Source organism: Cygnus atratus, chromosome 1 (genome assembly GCF_013377495.2).
Source record: "Cygnus atratus isolate AKBS03 ecotype Queensland, Australia chromosome 1, CAtr_DNAZoo_HiC_assembly, whole genome shotgun sequence".
Classification (NCBI taxonomy): domain Eukaryota; kingdom Metazoa; phylum Chordata; class Aves; order Anseriformes; family Anatidae; genus Cygnus; species Cygnus atratus.
In genome coordinates this window covers 42,545,554-42,569,842 of record NC_066362.1, presented here as the reverse complement: position 1 = coordinate 42,569,842, position 24,289 = coordinate 42,545,554, and the positions used below count along the sequence as shown (strand labels likewise).

Here is a 24,289-nt window from a genome sequence, read left to right as displayed (position 1 = left end):
TAATAAAGGAAAAAAGTACTTACTAGATTTCTTATTGAATTTGCACTCTGAAAAAAAAAAAAAGTAGATTAGAAGTGCAATGATAGTCAGCAGAATTCTTATTTGGCAAGAATAAGTTGAATGTTCTCTTTGTGTTTAAAAGTTCTTCTACAATCAGCTTCCTAATTTAAATCATCCAATATATTCCTTATAAATAAAAAATAATACACATTTCCCAGCTAATACATTGTACCTTTCAATTAACTAATTTTAGAAACTTTCTTTACTTATTAAAAAGTTAAATAAAAGGGGTTTATATGGCAAATAATACAGAAAAGACAACCCAATGACCTAGACAAGTTGAATAAAAAAGAATACTTAGAGATATAATGGTCATCCCAATAAAATCCCCTGCCTTAACCTTGATAAAACTATTTTACCAAGACATCTTTCCACACATGATTGCAACTCATATATACCATAGCTCAGCTGGCTTCCAATGAATCACCTTTAACATTGAGAGCGACTCATTAACAGCCTCATTAATCTCAGCATATGCTATAAAACCTTTTTAGAAAATATTTATTAAATAAAAACAGCTACAGACTTCTCATTTGCCTATGTAAGCTGCAATCACACCTTTAGTCTGCATCCAAGAAACAGTGAAAAGAAAGAAAAAGAAATTCAAAAGAAAACATCTAAAACATTGCAAGACTCAGGACTTAACATTTAAACATACCATTGCCCAGAATGTATTAGAGAGTGGTTATGAGACCAAAGAGGGATGGGAAGGAAAGAAGACTGCTAAAGTACCTGGTGAGGAACTTGTTTATCTACAAGCCAAAGATGGAAATGCAAGCCAACTGATCAAGGTCTTCATGAATTAAAACCATGGGCAATGCAAAGGAAACATTTGTGCAGACTCTAAAGACGAGACTGACCTGACGAAAAATGGCAGTCCAAAAATGAAATGTCTGGACTCCCTCTGCAGGCAATGCAGAGGGGTAGACAGTGGCAAAGTATCTCATCACACTAATCCTGAACTTCTACTACCTTCCTTAAATAAAGGCAAAAGATTTTTGTGACTATTCCAAATATTTCTTCATTTTGACAATACTGTAATGTATAAATTCAGATGAATTTATAAAAACTGAAAGTTTTTAGTGATGCATTTTTGCACTATTTCATACCTATAACACCAACATTCAAGACACAAATTATTGAGGAAAGGCAAGTATCTTACCTGATTAGAAGGACATTTTTCAATATGAGCAATAATAACTTCTCCTGGTAGCTTGACTAAAATGTAGGAAGCCATATTACAGAGGGCTATGTTGTTTCCATCAAATGTAATAACACTCAGTTCAGACAGTACAGAACACTGACCTAAAAAAGAACTGTCATTTATTAAGGTTACCATGAAACAGAATACTAGGCATTTCTAAAAACATTTTTAGTTTGAGCAGTAGTTACTTTCATATGACGTACTTTCATGTATATATTGCCGGCATTGTTCCGTAGACAGCATATTGAGCCACAAGGAGAAGCATCTTATGTTATTTAGTGGACATAGCTTAATCAAGTGCTATATGCCCAGTAAATTTTAAAATGGTAAAAATTTTCACTTACAACAATGTTTTACAAGTAAGATTAATGAATCTGTACATCGTCAGATGAAATATGTACATTAATGTATACAAATATTTGGCACGCTGATAGCAAGATACACATCCATTTGATCTTGAAACAAATATTTTAAAATGTGATCTGTGTTTCAGAAATGACGCAAGGCTTTTAATATGACTTCTGTTTAACCTTCTGGTTCCCTTGAGTCTGCTACCTGTCTCTACAGTTTCTAAATATCATTAAGTACTCCTTTTAGAGCTAAGTGAAGTTTCGGGGGGTTCTTTCAGAAAAAACAAGTATTTAATTTTTCTTCCCAGAAGTGTTGACATCTCAATGTTTTCTAATGATAGAAATTCTGAAGATTTTCTGTTAAAAATGTTGACATTTGATATGTGGATCTAATTGCAATGTTTTAATTTCAACCATCTTTTTGACTCTCCTGAATGTTAATTCAAAGATACCAAAGCATTTACTATATTTCATTGTTTTTCTGATGAGGCCCAAAACAATCTCCTTTAAATTCATTTCAGTATTCAGCTTAATCTTCCCACTGTATTAATCCCTTAATTTATCACTTGAAATTTCCATATTAAGTCTCTATGTTGGAAGTATATAATAATATAACTGTGACTTACAGGGACATTCCCATTCTGGGCAACAACTATCAGCGTTAACTTGAACTGGCATTCCTCGAAAACCACAGTCTGGCTTCTGCGCATCCTTAGGGCAGTTCCTTGATAGGTTGTATAACATCCAACCCATATTAACACATATATACTGGCTACATTTGTCGACAGGTTCAAGATATCTTGGCTGTCATATATGGAAAAAACAACCAGAATCAGCTTTACACTCATTGTACTTATGAAGTCCAAGCGATCGCTAGTTTATAGCCCTACTCTGAGACAGAATTAACACATTTATGTGACTCCTCCTATATATTTGACTTTGGGTCTGGAAGCTGGACTAAAATATTCTTTTGTCATGCAAGTTTAGATACAGTACAAACTAACACCTGATCTTGCATTTGACTACAATGAGATGCATAGGATATCAGCAAGCTAACGATAGTCTCTAGATCTCTCCCAGGCAACCTGGTCCCAGGTTAAAAAATAAAAATAAAAGAGAGAGAGGGATCATTAAATTAATATTCTGCACTGCTAGTACTAGAAAGTAAAAGACCCCTAAGTAACCAGAACACTGGGAACAAAAATGTAGCACTTCCTCAGAGAGATTAAATACATACCCACAAACAAACAAAAAAGGCATTAAAATAAATTGCATTAAAATAAGCAGAAGTCTGAAGATAATTTGGCCAGTTAAATCCTTCACGCTGACAAGACAAGAAGGCTTGGGTGAGGCAAATATGTCCTACAATTTAGATACTGAGTGTCTAACTTTGCTGTACAGACTTAATTATCTTGCAGTTGTTGTTATTTGCATCAGTTATTTTGGAAATAATTGCTTATTTGCTACAGATGACAGTGATGAACATCAATTCACCTACACCCCTCCTGTTCCATCTAGTGACAGTGGAATACTCTATATAAAGCATTATAACACAAAAGCATTTAAAAAAAATACAGAATCATGCATTCCCATCATTTTATACCCTATCAGAAAGAAAGAAATGGAAAACAGAAAGGCCAGATTGTGCACAAACCTCCAGATTCTATGGACTATGGCTTTTTTCTGAACCTCAGAAATATATTTTGCTGTCTAGAATCAGCACAAAGCTTTAGACTTTTTTTTTTTTTTCCCTGAGCAATAGATCTAATTTGCAGAATATACCAGGGCACTAAAAGTGCAGGGATACAACAATCCGCTAAGAATAATTCATTTTTACATAATAGAAAAATGAAACGAAAATAGGAGATACTTAAAATCTCTGGTATAACATGCTGAATATCAGTATAGATATCCATACATTAACGCATCAAGGCAAGTAAAACTATCATACCACGCATTCAGAAGATGTATACGACAGTGGATGTATCATTGTACCAGAAGAAGCCTTGTCAGCTATAGCTGTCAATGTTTTTGTGCTTGCCAGAGAAGTTTGTGTTTCCATAGTCTCTGAAGGGGAAGAAAGCACCATTTCACCAACAGAATGGGATAAATCTATTACAGTTCTGTTCTCCAACTCTGTGGGCTCTGTTAAATTGAAATAAGGTTTACCTGTTCTCTGTGTTAGGATTTTAGACCAATCAGATGTTGTTACATCTGGAACTTCAGAGAGATTTTTTGCTAAGGTTATATTTCTTTCTCTTGAAAAGGGTGAACTCTGACCTGCAGGTACTGTCAAATAAGGCAGGGAAGATTTCTCTGTTGTGGTTGACTTTGTCTTGGTTACATTTCTTTGCAAATGTGAAGTCTGGCTGCTTTCTAAAGTATCTGAAGTTCTTTCAAATGAGGTTGCATACTTAAATTCTGAAGCTGTAAATGAAGTACTCTTTGTCTGTGATAAAGGATTTGTAGTACCAGTTGTTTTCATGATTGTCATTTTTGGAGTTTCTTTACTGCTCTGTGAAACATGAGATACTGGAGATGTAAATAAAGACTTGCGTGATACATACATAGGTGTTTCTATGGTGGTAGGAACTGAAGGTGAAGCCATATGAAACTTCAAATCAGCAACAAAAGAATCAGACGTTTTTGAAGTAATCCTAGGGAATACAGTAGTGTCAGAAGCAATTAATAAACTGGCTGAAGAACTGGGTGGTATTTTTACAAAAGTATAAGGTGTTTTTAGGGATGTAGCATTCACTGTTGTGTTCATTATCATTGGTGCAGTGGATTGAGTGATGATTCCAGCTGACATGACTGATATTGTTCCATCTTCTGCTGAAGAACTTACCGAAGAACTCTGTTTTCCTAGAGAAACAGCAGAGATATGAGTGGTCTTAGGAGGAGGTGAAGACATGGAGACCCTACCAGACTGGCTTTCTAAAGTGACCTTAGGAGTTTTAGGCATTAGTAAAGAGGGCATTATAATGGATGTGTTTAGTGTTGCTGAAAGGGAAGTACAAGAGCTAATGTTTAAAATGAATGCAGAAAAATCTGTAGAAGCTGCAAAGTCTGTAACTGGACTTTTTGAGGCTCCTTGTGCATCTAGAGATGAAACTGGTGTTTGGGTAGCAGTTATATTTTGTGTTAATGAAGATGTCCTGCTGAATATGGGAATCGCTGAAAAACTTGTAGTATGAGATGTCACAGAGGATGGTTGTGATGTTGATAAGATTCTAAGTAGAGATGACGGTATTGTAAAAGAAAGATCTTTAGGAGCGAAAGTGCCTGCACTCTGTGCAACAGGCATGGTTTTCATCTCTGTGCGAGGACTTACTAGGTACTCTGTAATTTTTTCAGTGGTTGTTAATGTTGCATTTGGAGGTAATACCAATGTCCTAATAGGGAATACTGTAGAACTAATGGTTTTCTTCGGCTTTTTAGAAATGAATGACAGTGAAAACGAATCAGTGGGGATTATGTATTTATTTTCTGTTGAGGCTGAGCTTGCTAAAAACATATCAGAGATTGTAGGATTGGCTAGTAGAGACACTGAAAAAGTGGGAGGTTCTTTATAAATACTTTTTGAGACAACAGTGACATCTCTCATAGCTTTGGGCTTCAGGGAAGTAGTCAGAGAATGCACTGGTATTGAGACTGTGTGTGTTACAGAAGGACTTGAAGAAGTTTTTATAGGGATTTGAGAAGCAACTTGAGGTGAAGATCTAGCCACTATGGGCAGAGCAGTTGAAATACTGCCTTTCATTAATGGGGCTGTCTGCTTAGAAACAGTCACTGAAATTTCCACTGAAGATAAAAATGGCTTTGGAGAAAATCTAGCTAACGAACTTGTATTTAATGGTACCAGAGAAGTTTTAGACAAGGGTTTGGTTGTTTCCGAAGATGAAGATGAGATTAATTGAGGAAAACTTGTCTCAAAGCTAGTTGTTTTAGGAATTTGAGGAGCTGCTGAAGTTAATGCAGAAATGGGTGTTGAGTGAACTACAGGTTGGCCAAAACCAGACATAGTTCTAACAGACAAAGTGGATACAGGAGAAGTAGGTGCACTTAATGTCAGCCGTGAACCTAGAAGAAATAGGGGTCTTGTGAAAGTTGCTCTGCCAGCCAGTAAAGCAGGCAAGGACACTTCAGAAGATATTCCTGTTCCCTTAGAATGACTTACTGAAGGACTTCTACTCCTCACAGTCCCTGCTGGCAGCTCAGAAGTGACAGAAGATGGTTTGGAGATCAAATTTGTTGAGGTAGAGGGAACAGTTCCTAGCTGAGTGGTTGATGCTTCAAGTGGAAGTGGAACTACCCCTAGTGAACTGGGTATTAATAATGTAGAACCTGTTGGAAGAGGACTGGAACTGAGTAAGGTTGTTGAAGTTGCTACTAGAATAGGTGAAGTTATAGATGGGGTAGAACTGACAGTATGTGATGTGACTGCTGAGGTTTGAAAAGCAGTTGGAAAATCTGTTGAAGATATGAGTTTGGAAAGGACAGAAGGGCTTGCTGTGCTGTGAGGTACACCAGAAGGCTCCACTGTACTTGATAATGAAAAGGTCGAATAGGTGGCTGCATTAGATGCTTCCAGTGAATAAAAATCTGTAATGGACTGCGCTGACATATTCATTCCTGCTGAAGTTGTGTTTGCCTTCATGGTAATTTCGGTTGTCATATGGGTATGAGTTGACTCAGTCCCTGAAGTAACAAGAATAGGATGTTTCTGAGGAAATCTTGCTGTGGTACTAATCACGTGAGGGAATAACAAAGAAGGTTTTGTTTCAATTGCTGATTCCACAGGTGTCACAGCTATACCTAAAATGAAAATGCACATTTCACTGTATTTTGTGGATTATTCGTAAAGCAAGATATCAACATCTATGTATATTCAAGTCCCATTTAAATACTAACAAACCAGAGCATAATTTTGCTGAAAAGATAAGTTACCAATGGTTCCAGGTTGCCTGATGGCTTTGAGGAACTCAACTCACTCTCAAGAAGATTCTAATTTTCTTTGCAAATGGAGTAGCCAATTTTTATTATTACTGAAAACCTTGAATTTGCAGAGCAGTTTTGAAGCAACAAGGGAATTCTATGGAAAATTCAGTAAATCTAAAATAGTAAAAAAAATTGGCATAAGTAGAGTATAGAGTATGCTATCTTCTTTTATATCTTTGGAAGGCAATATAATATATGAGATAACTTTATACTAGCAAATATCAACATGCAAATAATTTAAATTTGTAAAGGAAAAAATGAAGTATTAAAATGCAATAGTTGTGTTAAAAGAATGCAATATTCAAAAAATAAGCAAATAGTGGTATCTTCACACACTAAAAGTTATTAAATAGATCTAAGGAAGTTGTTAGGGATGGCTCACCTACTGAAAAGTCTGAACTTTTCACCAAAGCAATATTTTTTCCATTTGAGATCTTTCATATACATATGACACTCTAGCATTATATAGTCAAATCACAGTTATATTGAGTCTAAAAACACCAAAAATGTTGAATTTCACACTATTAGATAAATGAAGGAATTCAATATAGATATTCATATGAATGTAGAAGATGTATTTTGGATGACTGGGAGTGGAGCCTAGGTCCCAGAGTGAGGCTCTTCAACAGAAAGATATTTTGTTATAACATTTAATAAAAATAAAAAATAATAATAATAAAAATCAAAATACATCTGATTAAATCACTTCTCATTATCTGTAAAACAATTTATAAGATTAGATTAATATCGTAAAATATACTTACAATCTTCTGGGTAAACACATTTAAGTGTGACCTCATCAAGGATCATGTTTTTGGGACAGTATGGCAAGCATCCTTCAACCCTTTAAAATATTGTATAGTTAATTCTAAAGCCACAGCAGAAATATAAATCAATTTTAAATTATTTCATTTTGGTAAAACGAGACATTTGATTGTCTTCCCCATCAGAGTTCTGAGAACTTTCCAGTGTAAAGATGAACACAGAATTATGAGTTATTTTAAGGTCAATGAGACAGCACAATTCTGTTTCTAAATTGTTAATAATCAATTATGTGCATATGCTGATGGATGTGATGGTTTTGGAGCATTCTGCTTCCACACACAGGTGGAAGTTCAGGTGCCAAAGCTGAACAGATTCCAACAGGACCAAGAACTTAACTTGCAAGAGTGCTGTTTTGCCCAGATATGTTCATTTCAGATATTAAGATATTTAGACTGACTCTATAAAAAGTCTCATTCTTGTGCAGTTTCAGAGTGGAAGACTACAGACAAGTCTACATATTATCTTACTTTTTAATTATGGGGGATTTTTAACAATAAAATCATTCAATAAGCAACCAGTGTGCCAATACAGAAAAAATGTAAAAATAGCAAGACAGGAAATTAGTTATATTAGTAATAATCCTAACTATAGATTGCATAGGCCCATGGAGATAATCTGAAATTCAAAATATCATTTCTTTTCCACCGGATTTTGTGTCTTGAGTTTTTAGACATATTGTCCTTTGGTTTATTTATAAAAATTCACTTTCCATAGATGCCGGGGAGATCCATGGAAACAGGAAAGCTTATTACTAAGACTAACAAACTAACACCAGCAGGGTAAAATCCCTCCTGTCATGCCAAAGACCATCTTTTAGTGTAAAGTTCCATCCTCTCACAGGAGAGGGCGTCATTCACCCTAACTATTCCTCTAGCTTTTGGTCTCAGACTTTTAATCACCAGAAGGATTAAATCAGTTACAGTATCATGAGATACCAGTTTAGGATTTGAATATATCATATCCGCTGAAGGGAACAGAGTTCATTTCATTTAATAAATGTCAATCTAGCACTACCAGAAGCTAATCCCCTAGGCTAAATACAAACCCTTTTATTCTTTGTTCCTACTTACGTCAAAAGTTCATATGTAAACAAGAATATATAACATGGAAAACAAGTGGCTTGTTGCAAATGTTTTCACACTAATTGTGAGAGTTGCTATTGAAATTTGGATGACTAAAAATTAATGGACATTACAGCTGAAGTAATTTTCAGAAAACATACTGTATGAACATTACATGAAAAAATATAGCAGTAATATTGAGCTTAATTTGACTTACGGAGGAAGAAATTTACATGCTATTCCTTCAGGATCACTACATGTTTTAAAACAAGGATTAGCACAAGATTCATATCTCCATTCACACATCCTTCTATAAGGCACAGAGGCACTGAGTTCTGATAAAGAAGGAGAAGGTATTATTTATTGGTTTAGTAGTCAAAAAACTGTAAATTTATAGTATTTTCTATACCTTTGGAATTTTCAGAAAAATGTAAAAAAGGAAAACCCAGTATGGAAATATTCAAGAACTTTAATAGGTGAGATTTTGTTCATTTATGTCATTTGAATAAGTATTTTAAATTCAATCAAGGTAAAAGACACTGAAACATCAAAGATACAAACAACTACTTATTTTTCACAACACATTCTGTTTAAAAAGATCAGTTAAACATAGCTAAACATAGTGAATGTACTCTTTGTTTCAAATGTGATACTGTTACTCCATTCATTTAAGAAAAAAAAAAAGATATCTGTAGCTCAATAACAAGACATTAACATGCACTTTTTGTGACATGCCACATTTATTTTGAAAGAATAAAACAATTAAAATATAGTCAAAAAGTAAAGTGTTCTTTGTATCTGCAAAAAAAAAAAAACATTTGGATGTAGAATGGAAGACAAAGACAGAATAGTACTTAAGAATAAGATAAAAATACTTGTTACTATTGCTAATGCATGAGAAATGCTCTGAAGGCAAGAAGAAGAAACCAAATTTATCCCTGTGGATTATGCAAAATTTACCTTCAATACTAAAGCTACTTAGACGTTTGAATTCTTCTGAGTCATCGTACTTTGCCACTTTAACACCAGATGATGTGAGAATGATGAAAAAACCTTTTTTACTGTGCAGTTCGAAGGCACTGAGCCCTGGACTCCAGAGGCCTTGGTGGTGGAAAAATGTGGCTCGTCTCCGAAAGGAGGCACTTGCCTGCCACTGTTCCAGACCAATGGTTTCATTAGCATGTATGTACAGAAAGTAGTTTGGCCTTTCAGCAGATTCAAGGGAAACAAGAGAGAGAGCTTCGACAAAAGAAAAAAAAAATTAATAGCAAACTTTTCATAGAAAACAATCTGAAAGTGCGATTCAATCTATATATTGGCTAAGTGGCTCCTTTTAAACACTGCTTTATAGAAAAATAAATAAATAAATAAATAAATCTATAGTATGGAAAAGGTAGAAATGCAGGTCAAAAAGAAACTTCAAGTGATCACATAATGCAGAGTTCACCAAAGAGCTAATCAGACAAAAACTACATTCATCCTACTACTACCAGCCTTCAAAATAATTCATAAGCAGTCTCAACTTGGGATATGCTCAAATGGAGATAGTTTTTCCTCAGCTTTGGACATCCAACTGTTCAACTGCAATGAAACTTGTTTAGTAAGTAACATCGCAAATTCTGTAAGAGCGTGCTTTACTTCATCTTCATGTCAAGCTTTTTTTACATACAGTCATATCCAGAAATACAGTAAGAAAACTTGTGGGCAAATAAAAGACTCAACCCCCTGTTTTTTCTACTCCTGCCAAAAATTGAAAGTGAAGAAAATTATCTGAGAGTTTAAGAACTTAGAATAAGGCTGACTTCAGATCTGTTTGTCACCTTGAATACAATCCAGCAATATCTTTAATCTAGATGAGCACTACCTCATCCCTCACAAATATGAAAACTGTGTACTGCACAGACATAATGAATATTTTACTTATACTTGACACTGGTTGGATAATCGGACAAGACTGAACTAATTCTTCTATTTTATATACTTTCTGTTTTTAAAATTGTAGCTAAAAACCTACATGGAAAATTGTCCACAGCTTGTGACTATAGTTTCAAATTTTATAGTAAATACAGCCCTTCTCTATGTTGACTTCTGAGGGTTTAGGATTTTGTCAAAAAATTAAATTCTGTAACTATAGAAAGCAATGAGAAAGTCAGTATTGACTTCAGTGGCACAAACTCAGTGTATGTGAAGAAAAGAAAACATATGCAGAAGGCAGAAGGTAAAATATTTAAACATCTATTTTTGGTTATATTGTTTGGATCTGTCTCTGATAAATGAAGAATAGACTTTAGGAATAGCTGTTGATCTAAGAAACTTCCTTCTACATTATATTGAGATGCTGCTCATTAATAATGCAGGAGCCAGATTGGTTGTTCTAATTTGCATGCTTTATGGTGCATTAATAGTCACAAAAGAGAATAGATAGAAAAGAAATGATTTTACTGGAGACAAAATTTTCTTCACTCATCTTCAGAATTGTTACTTTTTAGATACATATGCAAATTTTTCCATTTTACAGTTACACAATCTAATTACATTTTCCTCAAGAAGGAATTCTTCACTCATATTTTGCAGCATATCTAAAACAATTTCTGAAGTCAGCTTTACAGCTGGCAGGTAGGTTTTCCAATATTTTTTTCAAAAAAGTCAGTATTCCTCCTCAAAAGCAGAACACTTCAATGTTATTATTCCAATAACTAAAAATATCTAGACTATTTTAGGTTTAGAAGGTGCAGCAAAAAACATTCATATAGTTTGAAAAATATGTATTGACATTCACAGTAATGTTGAGAACACTTACATAAATCTTTATCTTTGAAAAGACCTGGAGTTATCATGAAACTGAAAAATACATTTCCATATGCTCCAGTTCTAGGCAGGGGAAATATCCTTCTACTAGATACATTAGCTCCTATAATTGTGTCATTTTCTCCAGAACTTGCCAAAATATAGGGTCCTTCACCAAGCCCTAAGAGAAGAAAAATCAAATAGTAAAAGAAAAAACAATCCAACTTGCATAACATACAAAACTTAAGCCTTAGCTGACATAATATATTGCCTTAAATATTTCACCTTACCTGGAATCAAATATTTTTTGAGCTACAGCTCAATGCCTCAAGGTGTTATGCTGGAGTAGGTCTGTATCTATCTGTTCAAGGTACTCCCTTCCTCTTTGCTTGCTTTCCAAAACACAATAGATACAAAGTGAGCATAAAAAAGTGTGGGCAGCTATCCTCATAAAATGGCACGTACAAGAAAGCGATCTGGGCTGCCTCTGTGTAGTATTTTGTCTTTCACGTGTCCTTATTTCCATATTTTGGAATATCAACACAGTAACTTTAATATTATTCCCCAAATAGACACTGAAACTACTCCAATATCTACAAGGCAATTAAAAAAGAAGGCTGTAATTGAAGTTCTGGCAGCTCCCTTGCTTAAGCAGTTGTCTAGTTCATCTTCTCCCAAAGACCACTTGCTTCTGTCCCCCTACAGCCCCATTTATTATGCCAGCCTAAGTACTTCAGCAGTAAACTAATCCTACTGAAAAATGACCAGCTAAATTTTCCAGTCTGGTTCAGCACATAGTCATCCAAAAGTTCATGCCAATATAGCGGTGACAACATCTTCAGCTGGTACAGCTGCCAAAATGCTGCTGTCCCAACTATGCCCCAGACATCCTATAACATACCCTTAAAGCTATTTCCGCGGGGCTGGAAAGGCTCACAGGGATACATTGAGATATAACAGCATCAGTCTTTGTCACTATACCCCACTGAAAGAACCAAGAGCAGCATACTTCTAAGACCTTGCCTTGTGAGTAATAAACAAGGTTTGTAAATTTTGAGAAAGCTTTTAATCCTTTAATCCTAGTGAGAAGACTGTACCCCTTTCCTAACCTAGAACATCTGCTCTCTGATATGACTCTTCTAAGGGGGAAGAACTTATCTTAATAACGAGATTTGGCTTTGCTAGAAGTTAAACACCATTTTCTGAAAAAAACTGCAAGAAAATAATTAGTGTTTTTATAATGAAGCTATGCTGGAGTTCGTATGCACTGGAAGCTCACAAACTTGCCACAAAGTGATCCCTTTTATGGAAGTGGCAAGTCAATTACTGACTCTACCCTAAATCATGGGATGTTCATTCCCACGTACTAACAGACATTTTGCCTGTGACTACAGCAAAATCAGGACTGAGCTGTAACTGAGAAAGTTTCCACAAAGATTCAACAGTTTGACATCATGCAGAACAAAAAAGAATCAGAGGAAGAGCCATCCCACACACCAGAAGGTGTTTTGATGGCATTCAATGGTCAACACATGCCATCCTTGATTTTCATACTACTTTTTAAGTAAGACAAAATTCCACATTGCAAGGAATATTGTAGAAAGCCAGGTATACGTAGCAGTATCTAAATTCTGCTAATGTAGTGGGTTGGACTCTCTAAAGCAGAAAAGCATTGTCTACTGTATGATGCTCATTACAGGATGCAAGTTGCTAAAAAGGATGTATCGAAAGTCACATTTGTGTGATTGCAGTTAGCCAATTTTCCCTTCTTTTTTAATATCTCACTTCCTACAAACGCTTGAACAGTATCCAAATCTAAGAAGGGATGCCACAGGAAGTTTATTACATGAATACTACTCTCGTTCTAAGGAGTTAGTTACTTTACGGTACAGGAGTTAGTTACTTTATGGTAGAGTACTTGTGAGACCTGTGCAGAAAATCATGTATCCTACCAATTTCAAAATGTAATAGGTCTCAGTTCTGAATTCTGGAGCACAAGCACAAGCTAACTTCCTTCTAGAGCTTCTCCCTGACTTCTAAAATGTGCTGCATGGCACAGCAATCCACCCACATGCTGAAAATGTTGAGGTTATGAATTGAGACATCAGGGAATACTAAGATTATTTAACACAGCTGGATCACTGACCTTCACCCATTAAAAGTAGAAGCAAATCAGTTATAACTACACATGCCAAGTCAAAGAATCATCCCATCAGTTGGTTCAACTGAATTCTTAATTGAACTAGAGCAAACTCTTTTATATGTCAATATAAGAAGGAAAATCAAAAGAAAACAAGCCAATTTAGAATAAAACCCAATAGCATAAGTTAATAACTGTGACAAATATTCATAAAATGAGGTGTTTTTTTTTTTTCTAAAAATCCTATCAGATTAATTATGATGATGATGATTAATCTTAACTCAGTATCATCAGAGATGCATTATGTCTACACCATTCCTTTCTGGATAAAAAGACTTAAATTTCACAACACCAAAGGTAATTAGTTCAGTGGGGTGAAAATTCAAATGGTGATAACCATGTATAACTATGTTAGATGCACAACAATGTGTCAATATTTGAATCACTTACTAATGTGAGATTATCTGTTTTTATTCACACTGGTCAAATCCCAAATAGTATATGAGATACTGCACAGAAAAAAAATAATAAAATAAAATAAAATAAGCTTAAAAAAAAAAAAAACAGCATTTTTAGATACCTATAGCAGAACTGAATGGAAGAAACACACACACACACACAAAATAACAAAAATTGTGGGTTTCCTTAATCATCAACCAAATCTTTCATGTTTTAACATCCCACATGCAATATCCAGTTTCCATATATTTTATTTTGTTCTCACAGATATTGTAGCACTACACCAGTAAACAGACAGTGGCAAAAAGTAATTTTGTGCAGATTCATCCTGTGAAACTGAAGAATACAAGGGATGTGTTCATACAAGCACTTGCCTCCAGCGATACTTTACTGTGTCTGCCTAAGTGGAGGAAAACACCTTTGTTACTAGTCAGAGGTTATGTTGCAAAAAAATAGTCAGTATAGTGACATAATGATATTAAATGAGCAAGGAATATGTGGCAAATTACATATTTGTCACCTCTTCTATATAATGGATCTGAAGGTCCAGAGAACTCAAGTGATTGTGGTGTAATCCCACCCAGGGAATGGGGAGCACAGAAATGAGATAACCTCCAACACTGCTGCAGCTTACAGAGACTCTTCTCAGCACAAGCTATAACTAGTTTTGTCTTCTGTGTGCAGTGTATCATATTTCATCTGAGATTCCAGATGTGTGTTTTTACTTACAAGTAAGTTGTTTGTTTCCATGCTCCCACTGTCTCTGGACATACAGCAAAAAGACTCATGGAGACTTGTTTTGCTAACTTGCTGAGCTCACTGAACTCATATACCCAAATCAAGAATCCAAACAAATAAATAAATAAACCAATAGATAAATCATAACAACTAAAGAGATATAAACTAAATCATAACAGCTAAAGAGAGATATTACCAAACTAAATGTTTTTCAGGTTTAGTCTGAGTGAACCAATATAAGACAAGTATGTCTTGGGTTTTTGTTTTTAAAAGAGAAACAAAATAATAGGTGGGGAGAAAAGTATTTCAAAATAGCATAGTACAGAAAGAAAGATGATAAACCGTTTGTCAAAAACACCTTCCAAATTCTAGAGTGGTCAATGTGAGAAATTACTGGGTTTTAGTCAATGGCCTGCAACTAAGTGCTTTATAAAAACAGATTCGATGTTGTAATCAGGGAATACAGATTTGTTTCTAGCACATAGCTAGGTGGTATACTAGCAAACATGAAGCCTATGTATTTTCATCAAGGTATATAAATACCAGGATGAATCAAAGAGAGTAATATTAAGTACTACATACCTCGATTGTAATATTCACAGTCGTAAGCTAAAAGAAAAAGAAAACAAGGATATTATTACTATAAATTAACAACAGAGTTCATGCTTACCTTCACCCTAAAAATGTAAAATTCACTTTCATCAGAGGAAGTTTCATTTTCTGTAACATATTTCAACTAGTGACTTTATTTCCTCTGGCTTTTATTCAGTGACATAGAGCATATTTGAATAGATGTGCCAGGACAGCAGACCGGAAGCACTAATTATTCTATAGCTAAGAACTCTTCCCACTGTCAGTGAAAGGTAGAACAGATTGAAAGTCTTTGCTACCCTACACAGAATCCTGGGCATTCCCCACATGTGGTATGCCTGTGCCTTTCCAACAGCCTCTGAGCACAACCAGTCTTCTAAAGAGAGTATATTCAGGTGTTTAGCAGCTAACACACAGGTCACTTTAAAATATGTAAAGTGTATTTATTATCCACCTTCTTCTGTTAAATTTTTAATTTTGGGAAGAGAAAAGCCAAAGATGTCCTTTTCTCTGAGTGGGCTCTGGTCTGAGGCCAGCCCAGGTACATACCACAGAGAGAGGGAGATCGCCAGTGTATCACCGCTCCTTGCTGGCAGCACTTGTGGGCATAAGCTGCAATACTGGTACACAAACATTCACAGTCTCCGCCAAGATTGCAGTTACATGTGTCTGTATGACAGTTTTTGACAAAGGAAGTCACATCAATCTGGAAAAAAGGAAGGGGGAGGTGGGGAGAGAGAGTGGGTGACTTTATTGCATGAGCTGTACAGATTCCTGTTGCACAATTTTCAGCAGGAGTGCTACTTCTGGAAGGATTGTCTGAAGTAATTTACCACAAATATAAGACATTTTCTAAGGTTTGGATACAATCCTTTTCAAAAACTGCATTGTGGATGACCATTTTGTACCTACCTTACAGACCAAAAGAAAAATTTAACCAGTGATTATTAACAAGTATGACTGTCTACACTTTCTGTTTGTTGACTCTGAAGAGCATGTTGAATGTGACAGTTCTGTGTTTTCATAAAGCAAATGCTGCCACCTATAGCCATCCTGTTAGTTTTGCATGAAGAACAGCAAAATCAGAGCTGCAACTGATGATTGAGTAATTAAAGTAGCGATTTGTAGAGGGGCTTTTGGTCAGGAAAATAAAGCTTGAGCACTTGGTGACATATTGCAGAAATATATTTCTACATTTATCAAGTTTTTAATATAATTTGTCCAAAAATCTTCATTAGTTCAGACACTCACTTCACCACTCTAAAATCCTACTGCAGTCCCAAATTTAATAGCATGATAGTGATACAGTATTTCTTGGATTTAAATCACCTTTTTTGTAATATCGAGCTAGATCTCAAAAAAAAAAAAGTGTTCTTTTTCAACACATAGGAACTTTAAAACAATGTATTTCTTCAGTTTGGAATCATTTATAGACTCTAATCTAGCTCAGCTGTAGAGCACTCCAGTGGCACTCATCAGATTACCCAAATACCGCCACAGCAACAAGGCAGCACTTATCTAACATTGAGACAGCTTCTCAGTTGGCAGTTGCTAGACGCTGGCAGAGATAAGATGACCATTTTTCTGCCTTTAGTGCTTGGAGAGAGATGCCATTTTGCTTTCACTCTTTTTCTTATTTTGAAAACCAGTGGGTCAGGGACATGAGCATTAGCTCCGTTGAAAATGGCTATAGTAGCTTAGCAGGAATCGCAAATCAGCAGACTGGCTCCAGAGTTCAACCTGTGTCTCCCATTCGCAGAACAGCATCTCTCCATTTTGTGACAAGCTGGGAGGCTAGGGTCAAAGCTCCTGCTGAGTTCAGGAGTTATGAGGAAGACCTTTCTTTCTGCAAGTGTCAGGGCTCCCCTCAGGCCCTGCTGAGCTCAGTGCTCAGCCGGGCAATTGCAATCCATCAGTCACTGCCAGCCAGAGATGCAAGATTTTGTCTCCCTGAAAACGGGGTTTTCCAGCCTATGCTGAACCCACAGGCCACCTGTCCTAGAGAAGGAGCTTGCCCCCATGCACAGTAGCATCCTCCACTGCCCACACAACAGGAGTGACTGCAAGAGCACGGCTCCATGCACCTCCTGAGACCCACATCTACACCTTCTGTTCCTCCCAGGCCTCCAGTGTCTGTCTCTGCTTGGATATTTTTTTTTTCCTTGGAACCACTTACCCTGCCGGTGCAGCCAGTAGTTAGGCAGGTAGGAAGTCACAGTACCTTTCAAAAGAGCAGTATTTTTCACATGCTAATGAAGAGGTTGTAAAAACACCTGAAAGATGTTTACTTTACAACCTGTCTCATACAAGATGGATATGTGCATATGAAAATACCTGGCAACTGATTAAATGCCATGTTTTGCACCTGACATGAATTTCTTAACATCATTATGCTAAGTTCTTGGAATAATACTTGAAAATGTTAATCACAACATGGGTAAGATACAGGAAATGAATGTTCAAGAGAAAATGTCTTTAAGAGTTATTATAATACAGCTCCTTAAAAACTCTCAAAAGTTCCATTTTTATTTATTACTTTCCACTTTGAAAATACACTCATCACTGTGTTCTCAGGCACATGCTCAAAAAATTCTTCACATAGTAACCAAAGTCAACATTAATAAATTTCCTGGGTTAAGCTACTGCAACCTCCTCTTCAGGCAAATTCCTAACCATGTTGATATCAAACTTCAGTCCTGAAAGTCAGGAGGTTCAGCTGAGACATCTAACAATCTCATTTAGTATCAATAGTCATAAGGAAAACAAGAGACTGAAACAAAATATCATAGTGGGTCTTGCCTGCACAGGTGTTAAGAAACACCTCCAATTACTGAATACCTTTGGGTGGCTAAAATCAGAAAGAGGCATAAATGTACAGAGCACATCATGTGTTGATAAAGGATGAACTATGATGGAATAAAAGATTCCCGCACAAGCTGTTGTCATCCCCATCTTGTCTAGACTGAACTTAAGGACATTCTTGCAACTCAAGTTCCAAGCTCAGCCAGGTATTGGGGAAACAAAGACACCATACTGCAGAGTTTTGATAAAAAGCAGATGATAAGCTGTCAGCCAATTAAAAATACCGATAGCTCTGAAGTTAAAATCTCGCTCTCTCATATTTCTTTCTATATTGAGCAGAACAGTTAACAAAATAAAACCATTTTAGATAAGCTGGAGGCACATTACACAAATGTTTATTTTAGAAACCCATGATATACACAAAAGCCTTTAAAATGCAGTTACCTATATAAATAAAAGATATAAATAAAACCTAAAGAGAACAGAACTCTGATTGTCCTGTCTACTAACTCATGACTCCCAGTTACCACCATAATGTTTAGGCTCCAGTTTTGATAGGAACAAGGAGCTCTGCTCAAACATAGCCCACCCACATAGTTGCAGGGCTCTACTAAGAATCCTCCATGGCATTCAGGCAGAGGGGAATGGCAAAAAGAAATTAATTACTGGAATTTTAATGTTTTCCTATTTGAGAGCAAATCTGGGTTATTTAATAAACTTACCACATTGCGACAAGGTGCGAAAACATCACTGTATAAAACTGAGCATTCCTTTTTGGCATAAGGGAACTTGCTCTGATGTACCTCACATGGTCTTAGTGTTTCATTTGGGCTCTTGCACTTAAAAGCAAACAAAACCATCACAAACATTTTACACAAAGATATGTTTACCATGGACTCAGGTACGCTATATGCATCATATATTTCAATACTTGCATACTCAGAAAACTCATATAATGTTTACATGCTATTTTCTCTATCTTCTTCTTTCCCTGATTTGTTGTTATAATTGAAAACATTTGAACAAAACAGAATCTTTGTGTTTTGTTCTGAAGTACTAAAATGTTCCTGCTGTCTGCTCAGTGTATGAAGACAAAATGTTTTCTTTGTGACACACTATAATCATTACCAGAGCAACCAACTGTAACATCACAAACAAATACGTGGTCCAAATCCATCCCTGGTGGTTTTGCACTGACTTTAAATGGAGGCACACTACAGATGGCTTTAGCCCTGTAAGTTCAAATAAAGAAGCAGCGGTAGGAAGAGAGCAACACATAAAAAAATAGAGTCAAAGATCATCACGATAACTCAAAAGGGCTGAGATACAGCTCCCTCTCTTTGAGTCTCTCTTCAAGAAGAAAAACAAATGAACAGAAAAATATAACCAAAATGACGCTCAGCTCAGAAAACACAAGTTCATCTGAAAGCATACTCCCTTGGTGCAGCAGAGAAGCCCAGGAGACAGCAGTGATGGACCTGTAGGCAGAGTTGGGGTGTCGTGGCACAGCCTCGGCTGCAAAGCAGTCACCCAGCGACTGCCCTCCTGTGCGGGTGCTCCAATAGTGCTGTGTGGGGACGTGCTGCCACTCCCCGGAGGGAGAAACCCTGGAAGCGTCCCACACGTCTCACCGTGCCAATGCTGGCATGTTTGCCAGTAGCAGAGTTGGGTTGTAGGCCTTCAGCTACCAAATACGCCTTTCCAGTGTTTAGATTATGCAGAAAGGATGACCAGGATACCTCTCTGCAAAGGCCAGAGGTCCTTTCTGAAAAATGTCCTAATGACGCCTACTGCGAAAGCAGATGCAGTGCCAAGACTGGCTGAGCACAGGCTGCCTACTAGGCCAGTAATGAATTCAGGTCCTCCGTGCTCTGGCAGCCACAGAGACCGGATGATTATATGAGATTTTACAAAAATATATGGCCTCAAAAAGGCAAGTGCAAGTTTGGGTTGGTTAAGCAAAGGTCATAAAACTCCAGAAGTTCATGTTAGGTTCAAATTGTGCAAACACTGTGCCGTTTATTAAAGCAACCACTGAACCCACTGAACAGAGAAATTGAAAAAAAAATATATATATATATGGGATTGGAACCAAAAAGATATCTTTAAATTTTTTATGGAATAAAACCCAAAGCCTTCCAGTTACACTTGCTTCTTCAAGTATTTTTTTCAAAGGGAAGAGAGCAAATGGAGAGCTAGTCTCTGGGACCCCTCCTCGTACCCTGCACTGGCTCTGAGTCATCAACACAGTGCCCAGCCAAGACGAACACTTTCAGTGCTCACTGTGTAGGAGCCAACACATTTCCCTTGCTTGGTCACAGGATTAAAAGATTTTATGTGGTGTAATATAGATCCAAAAGGAGAGATTGAGGGAGAAAAACCTCAAAGGCTTTCTTCCAAAGCAGAAGAGATATCATATTCTTTCATGAGGTGAGAGATTCTGGTTCAATTTCCTTCTCTGAGTCAGGGAGAGAACAGATTAAAAACAGGGTCTTGCAGGCATCCTAAGGGAGTGTTTTACAAATACTGATTTATCAGGAGGTTCACAATGCTATAAAACCTTTCTCCTTCTCAGCACAAATGAATAAAATACCTATTCTCCTGTGTGATAAAACGCAGTTGCACAGTTGCTCTCTCCAGCCTCCTCCCTCCTCCTCTGAAATCTACTGGGTTGTGCCTGATGCTGTTCTTGCCTTTTCTCTCCCACCGCTTCACCACTGCTGCTTCATCAGTTTGCTTTCTGATTACAAACTATAACCAAAAAGATCACTGATTGAACATGAATGTACATTTTATAGCCTCCTTGGCATAGCTCCTCCTCTGAATTTCCATCTTGCGCTGTGGAGAAAGCCCCTCGTGCGCTCACTTGTATGCAGGCAGCCTTGGAGGGCTGATGACACCTCTTTCTCCAGTTTATTCTTTCAAATCCTGTTTGCTTTCAGTATCCAGATCTCTTCAACATCCAAGAAATTACAATTGCTATTAAAATTGGTCTGAATCTAAATATCAAAAGCATTTTATCTAAATTTGTAGAAACTGAAATGCAGACAGCATCATTAATTATCCAGTGATAGATAGTTTTCATTAATTAATACAGGGATCACTGTATCCTTACCTGAAAAGATTGGATGGTTTCATTTAAATTCAGTATATGTTTCTTACAATATAAGGCATTATTATCACATCTCATACCTATACACATAAAAATTCAAATGCCCTCGTGTATACTGACCATCAGTTTAGAAAATCCTTGTACTTCATGTACTAATAACGTATTCATTTATAAATTAAAATTAATGGCTTTTTTTCAAAATTTTTACTGGACACGGAACTTACCTGTCCTAATACCCAGCTGTCTCCAAATATCTGTGCATTTCTCACCTCCATGTTGTTGGATGTAGTCAGATCATTTGAAGTGTATTTGTCAAAATTTCCACACAAACCTGCCAGTTTCCCCTAAATGAGAAGGATTTATTTTTAAAAAATACTGCTAGTCAGTAATCAGTATGGAGTATATATGTGGAGTAAAATATTCTTAAACTGAAAAAGGTGAATCCAACTCTGACTTACACTTGGAAAATATCTGATATTATGCTATGCTTACAGTAACCGATTGCAAATAACTTTCTTCATGTTTCCCAGAACTTGCTCTAACTACAAAGTAAGAACTTAGTAATATTTTCTTCTGAAAGCTTAGTACTACATCAAATCCAGAAGTCAAAAGTTCAGGTGAATTACCTTGTAATTTTGCAGCCTGACTAGTTGTTATGATTAAAACTTGCTGCCTCTAATTTTAGATCAGTTAGCAAGAACATTCATAACAGCAGTTATGAAAGAGACAGCTGCAACATTCTTGTGTTTAGGGAAGTGCTGCTGATGAACATACATATATGCATACATGCATATATAGATACATACAGAAAAAGATTCTTCTGCATAATAGTACAATGTGGAGCTGGATTTCTGAGGTGCTGCAGCTCACTCTAATTATTTTTTCCATAATGACTGCTGCAGACTTTATCTTACTAAACTAGAGCCTAAGGAAAAAACAGCTGCTAGAAACAGAAGGAACTTGAAGTATTTGTGCATCTGCATGCAACTTTTAGACTTTAGCCCCTTGTTAGCTTACTGTAAAATAGAAAAAGAATTTTTCATCATTATTATTATTATATGTATCGACGGTTGATAAATCAGCAAGCATGCATCTTATGGCTATTGAGAAAAAAGCCTACAATAATGTTGCTTTAAAATAAGATTAGATGGTTATTGTAACTTTGACCTACACTTCAAAATACCTGATACTGTTTCTAGCATGGTGTGCTTTCTCTTCTTTTACTGGAAATTGTTCCCTCTCAGTACATGCACTCATAGCTGAGATGGAGCAGGGATGTAATTATTGAAAGTGCAGATTAAGTTACTTCATCAGAACTCATGGATTGAGCTGCAGATGCACCAAGGCATATAGATGATGATGTAGAAAAGGACAAGGGAAGAACAACCGGTAAGATAAAGAGCCTCACATTCTGCCCCGCATCATTACCTAACCCTGTCACAGTATGCTTACGAGGTTTAAGTGTAAGTTCTTGTTTAGATCCTTTCGCATATTGCATTTTTTTTAATCAATACCCAAGATGCGACACCATCTGTTCATCTCAGCAGCCTCTACTACATCTCAGGGTGCAGTTCCACCATCAGCCTAATGCAATCGGTGCTACAAACCTGTTTTCTTCCGTGTTGCTAGCTATGCATTTCCTGTGCTTCTTTTTCACTGTTTTCAGCAATTACAAAAACATGCACATAACTAGGTAACTCAAAACAAATCCTCTTTTCCCATCTCAAATTAACTTTGAGTCAGAGCTGAATCACTTGCATTGCAAGGTTGCAATGTGTGGAACATCAGAGTAAACACGCGTATAGGAACAACCCCTTCTCTTCAGGACTTCAGTCATTAAATCACATCCTCAGGCACTTCTTACCCGTGAAATGCTAGCAGCTGAATACCATGTTAAACAGCTATATCAGTAATAGAAGAAGATATCACACTAGTAACAACGAGAACTACACAAAATCTCAGTTGCATTTTTTTTTTTTTTGGCTCACCTTCCATCGAGGTCCAACTTTAATATGCATCATGGTCTTCTTATCCCACAGAATTGTAATGTCCTGTTCTGGAAAGTGTATCACAGTATAATATCCAGCCTTCCACAGCTGATAGTTAGATTTGTTTTCCTGTCCCCTTAAGGCATTCTGACAGAAATGAATATTTATTAATATCTAATAAAGTAACTCTACCAAGGTATGCAGCCAATTAAGAATGTAAAGTGTATAGCGAAGAATATTTTACCTGTAGCATATAACTTAATCAATACTATTACTAGAAAGATTGTTTAATACTTCAATATTCTGCCTTTTGGATCATTCAAGTTTGCTTTTGTTAGATACTTTGGTCTCTCTTCAAAAAAACAAATGGAGAGAAACAAATAAATGCCAGTATGGTTTGACTCCTTGAGGCTTTTGAGCAGTCTTCTTTGTGAGACAAATAGAACTCAGAGAAAAAAATGATAAAGTAAGATTTTTCCTGGGAGCTGCTGTGTATTTGAGGCCTAGGCACTTGTGCTGCATTAACCCCGATTGAGAGATATTTTCCAAAAATATGCTCCTTTAGAGTTGTAACTTTAAAACACTTATCTTAAAAAGCAACCCAAAAAGGAAAGAAAATAACTAACCTGCTTCTCAGAAGGTTCACTGAAATAAATCTCAGTGTCTCCAACAGTGATGAAAATATTCTTTGAGCAAACAATATCATTATCAAAGCACTTTTTGTTCTGAGCAATTATAGATATGTTTGAGTTATCTGTGCTCTGCAACATGAAGAAGAAATCATTTCACTTATAGATACAATTGCATTTCATTCCTACAGATTTATTCCAGCCTCATAATCAAAAAAAAAAAAAAAAAAAAGTTGAATACCTTTGTGTTTTCACATCTTAGAAATTAAATTCAAGAAAAAACACAAATCAAGGAACTTCATTTTTAAATTCAAAACTGAGCCTTCAAGAAACTTGGACTTTGGATTTAAGCACAAAAAAACATTATGTTCAGCTGTGAGTCCTCTTTCTGAGGACCTCACAAACTTATAGGATCAACCTATCCCTAAACTAAGAGTCTAGTTTAGTCTTGTAAAATGTGCTCATACATGGAATCCAATACTTACTGCACAGTCTGGTTGTCAAAATTGAGACATGCTATAAAAAGAGCTTTATTTTTAAAC

At 36.2% G+C, this 24,289-nt stretch overlaps 1 protein-coding gene across 1 annotated transcript in view; it reads right to left on the bottom strand.

The window, feature by feature from the left end:
- OTOGL (otogelin like) overlaps nucleotides 1-24,289 on the bottom strand; it is a 96,143-nt gene that overhangs the window by 22,432 nt on the left and 49,422 nt on the right. The window contains exons 26-40 of the mRNA XM_050713222.1: nucleotides 23,745-23,879; nucleotides 23,119-23,265; nucleotides 21,355-21,474; nucleotides 18,741-18,857; nucleotides 15,766-15,922; nucleotides 15,208-15,234; nucleotides 11,302-11,469; nucleotides 9,462-9,740; nucleotides 8,719-8,836; nucleotides 7,380-7,459; nucleotides 6,163-6,432; nucleotides 3,566-4,479; nucleotides 2,241-2,418; nucleotides 1,223-1,365; nucleotides 24-47 (exon numbers count right to left, since the gene is read on the bottom strand). Coding sequence (XP_050569179.1) covers nucleotides 24-47; nucleotides 1,223-1,365; nucleotides 2,241-2,418; nucleotides 3,566-4,479; nucleotides 6,163-6,432; nucleotides 7,380-7,459; nucleotides 8,719-8,836; nucleotides 9,462-9,740; nucleotides 11,302-11,469; nucleotides 15,208-15,234; nucleotides 15,766-15,922; nucleotides 18,741-18,857; nucleotides 21,355-21,474; nucleotides 23,119-23,265; nucleotides 23,745-23,879 — 2,877 coding nt within the window. The remainder of the gene's footprint in view (nucleotides 1-23; nucleotides 48-1,222; nucleotides 1,366-2,240; nucleotides 2,419-3,565; nucleotides 4,480-6,162; nucleotides 6,433-7,379; nucleotides 7,460-8,718; nucleotides 8,837-9,461; nucleotides 9,741-11,301; nucleotides 11,470-15,207; nucleotides 15,235-15,765; nucleotides 15,923-18,740; nucleotides 18,858-21,354; nucleotides 21,475-23,118; nucleotides 23,266-23,744; nucleotides 23,880-24,289) is intronic.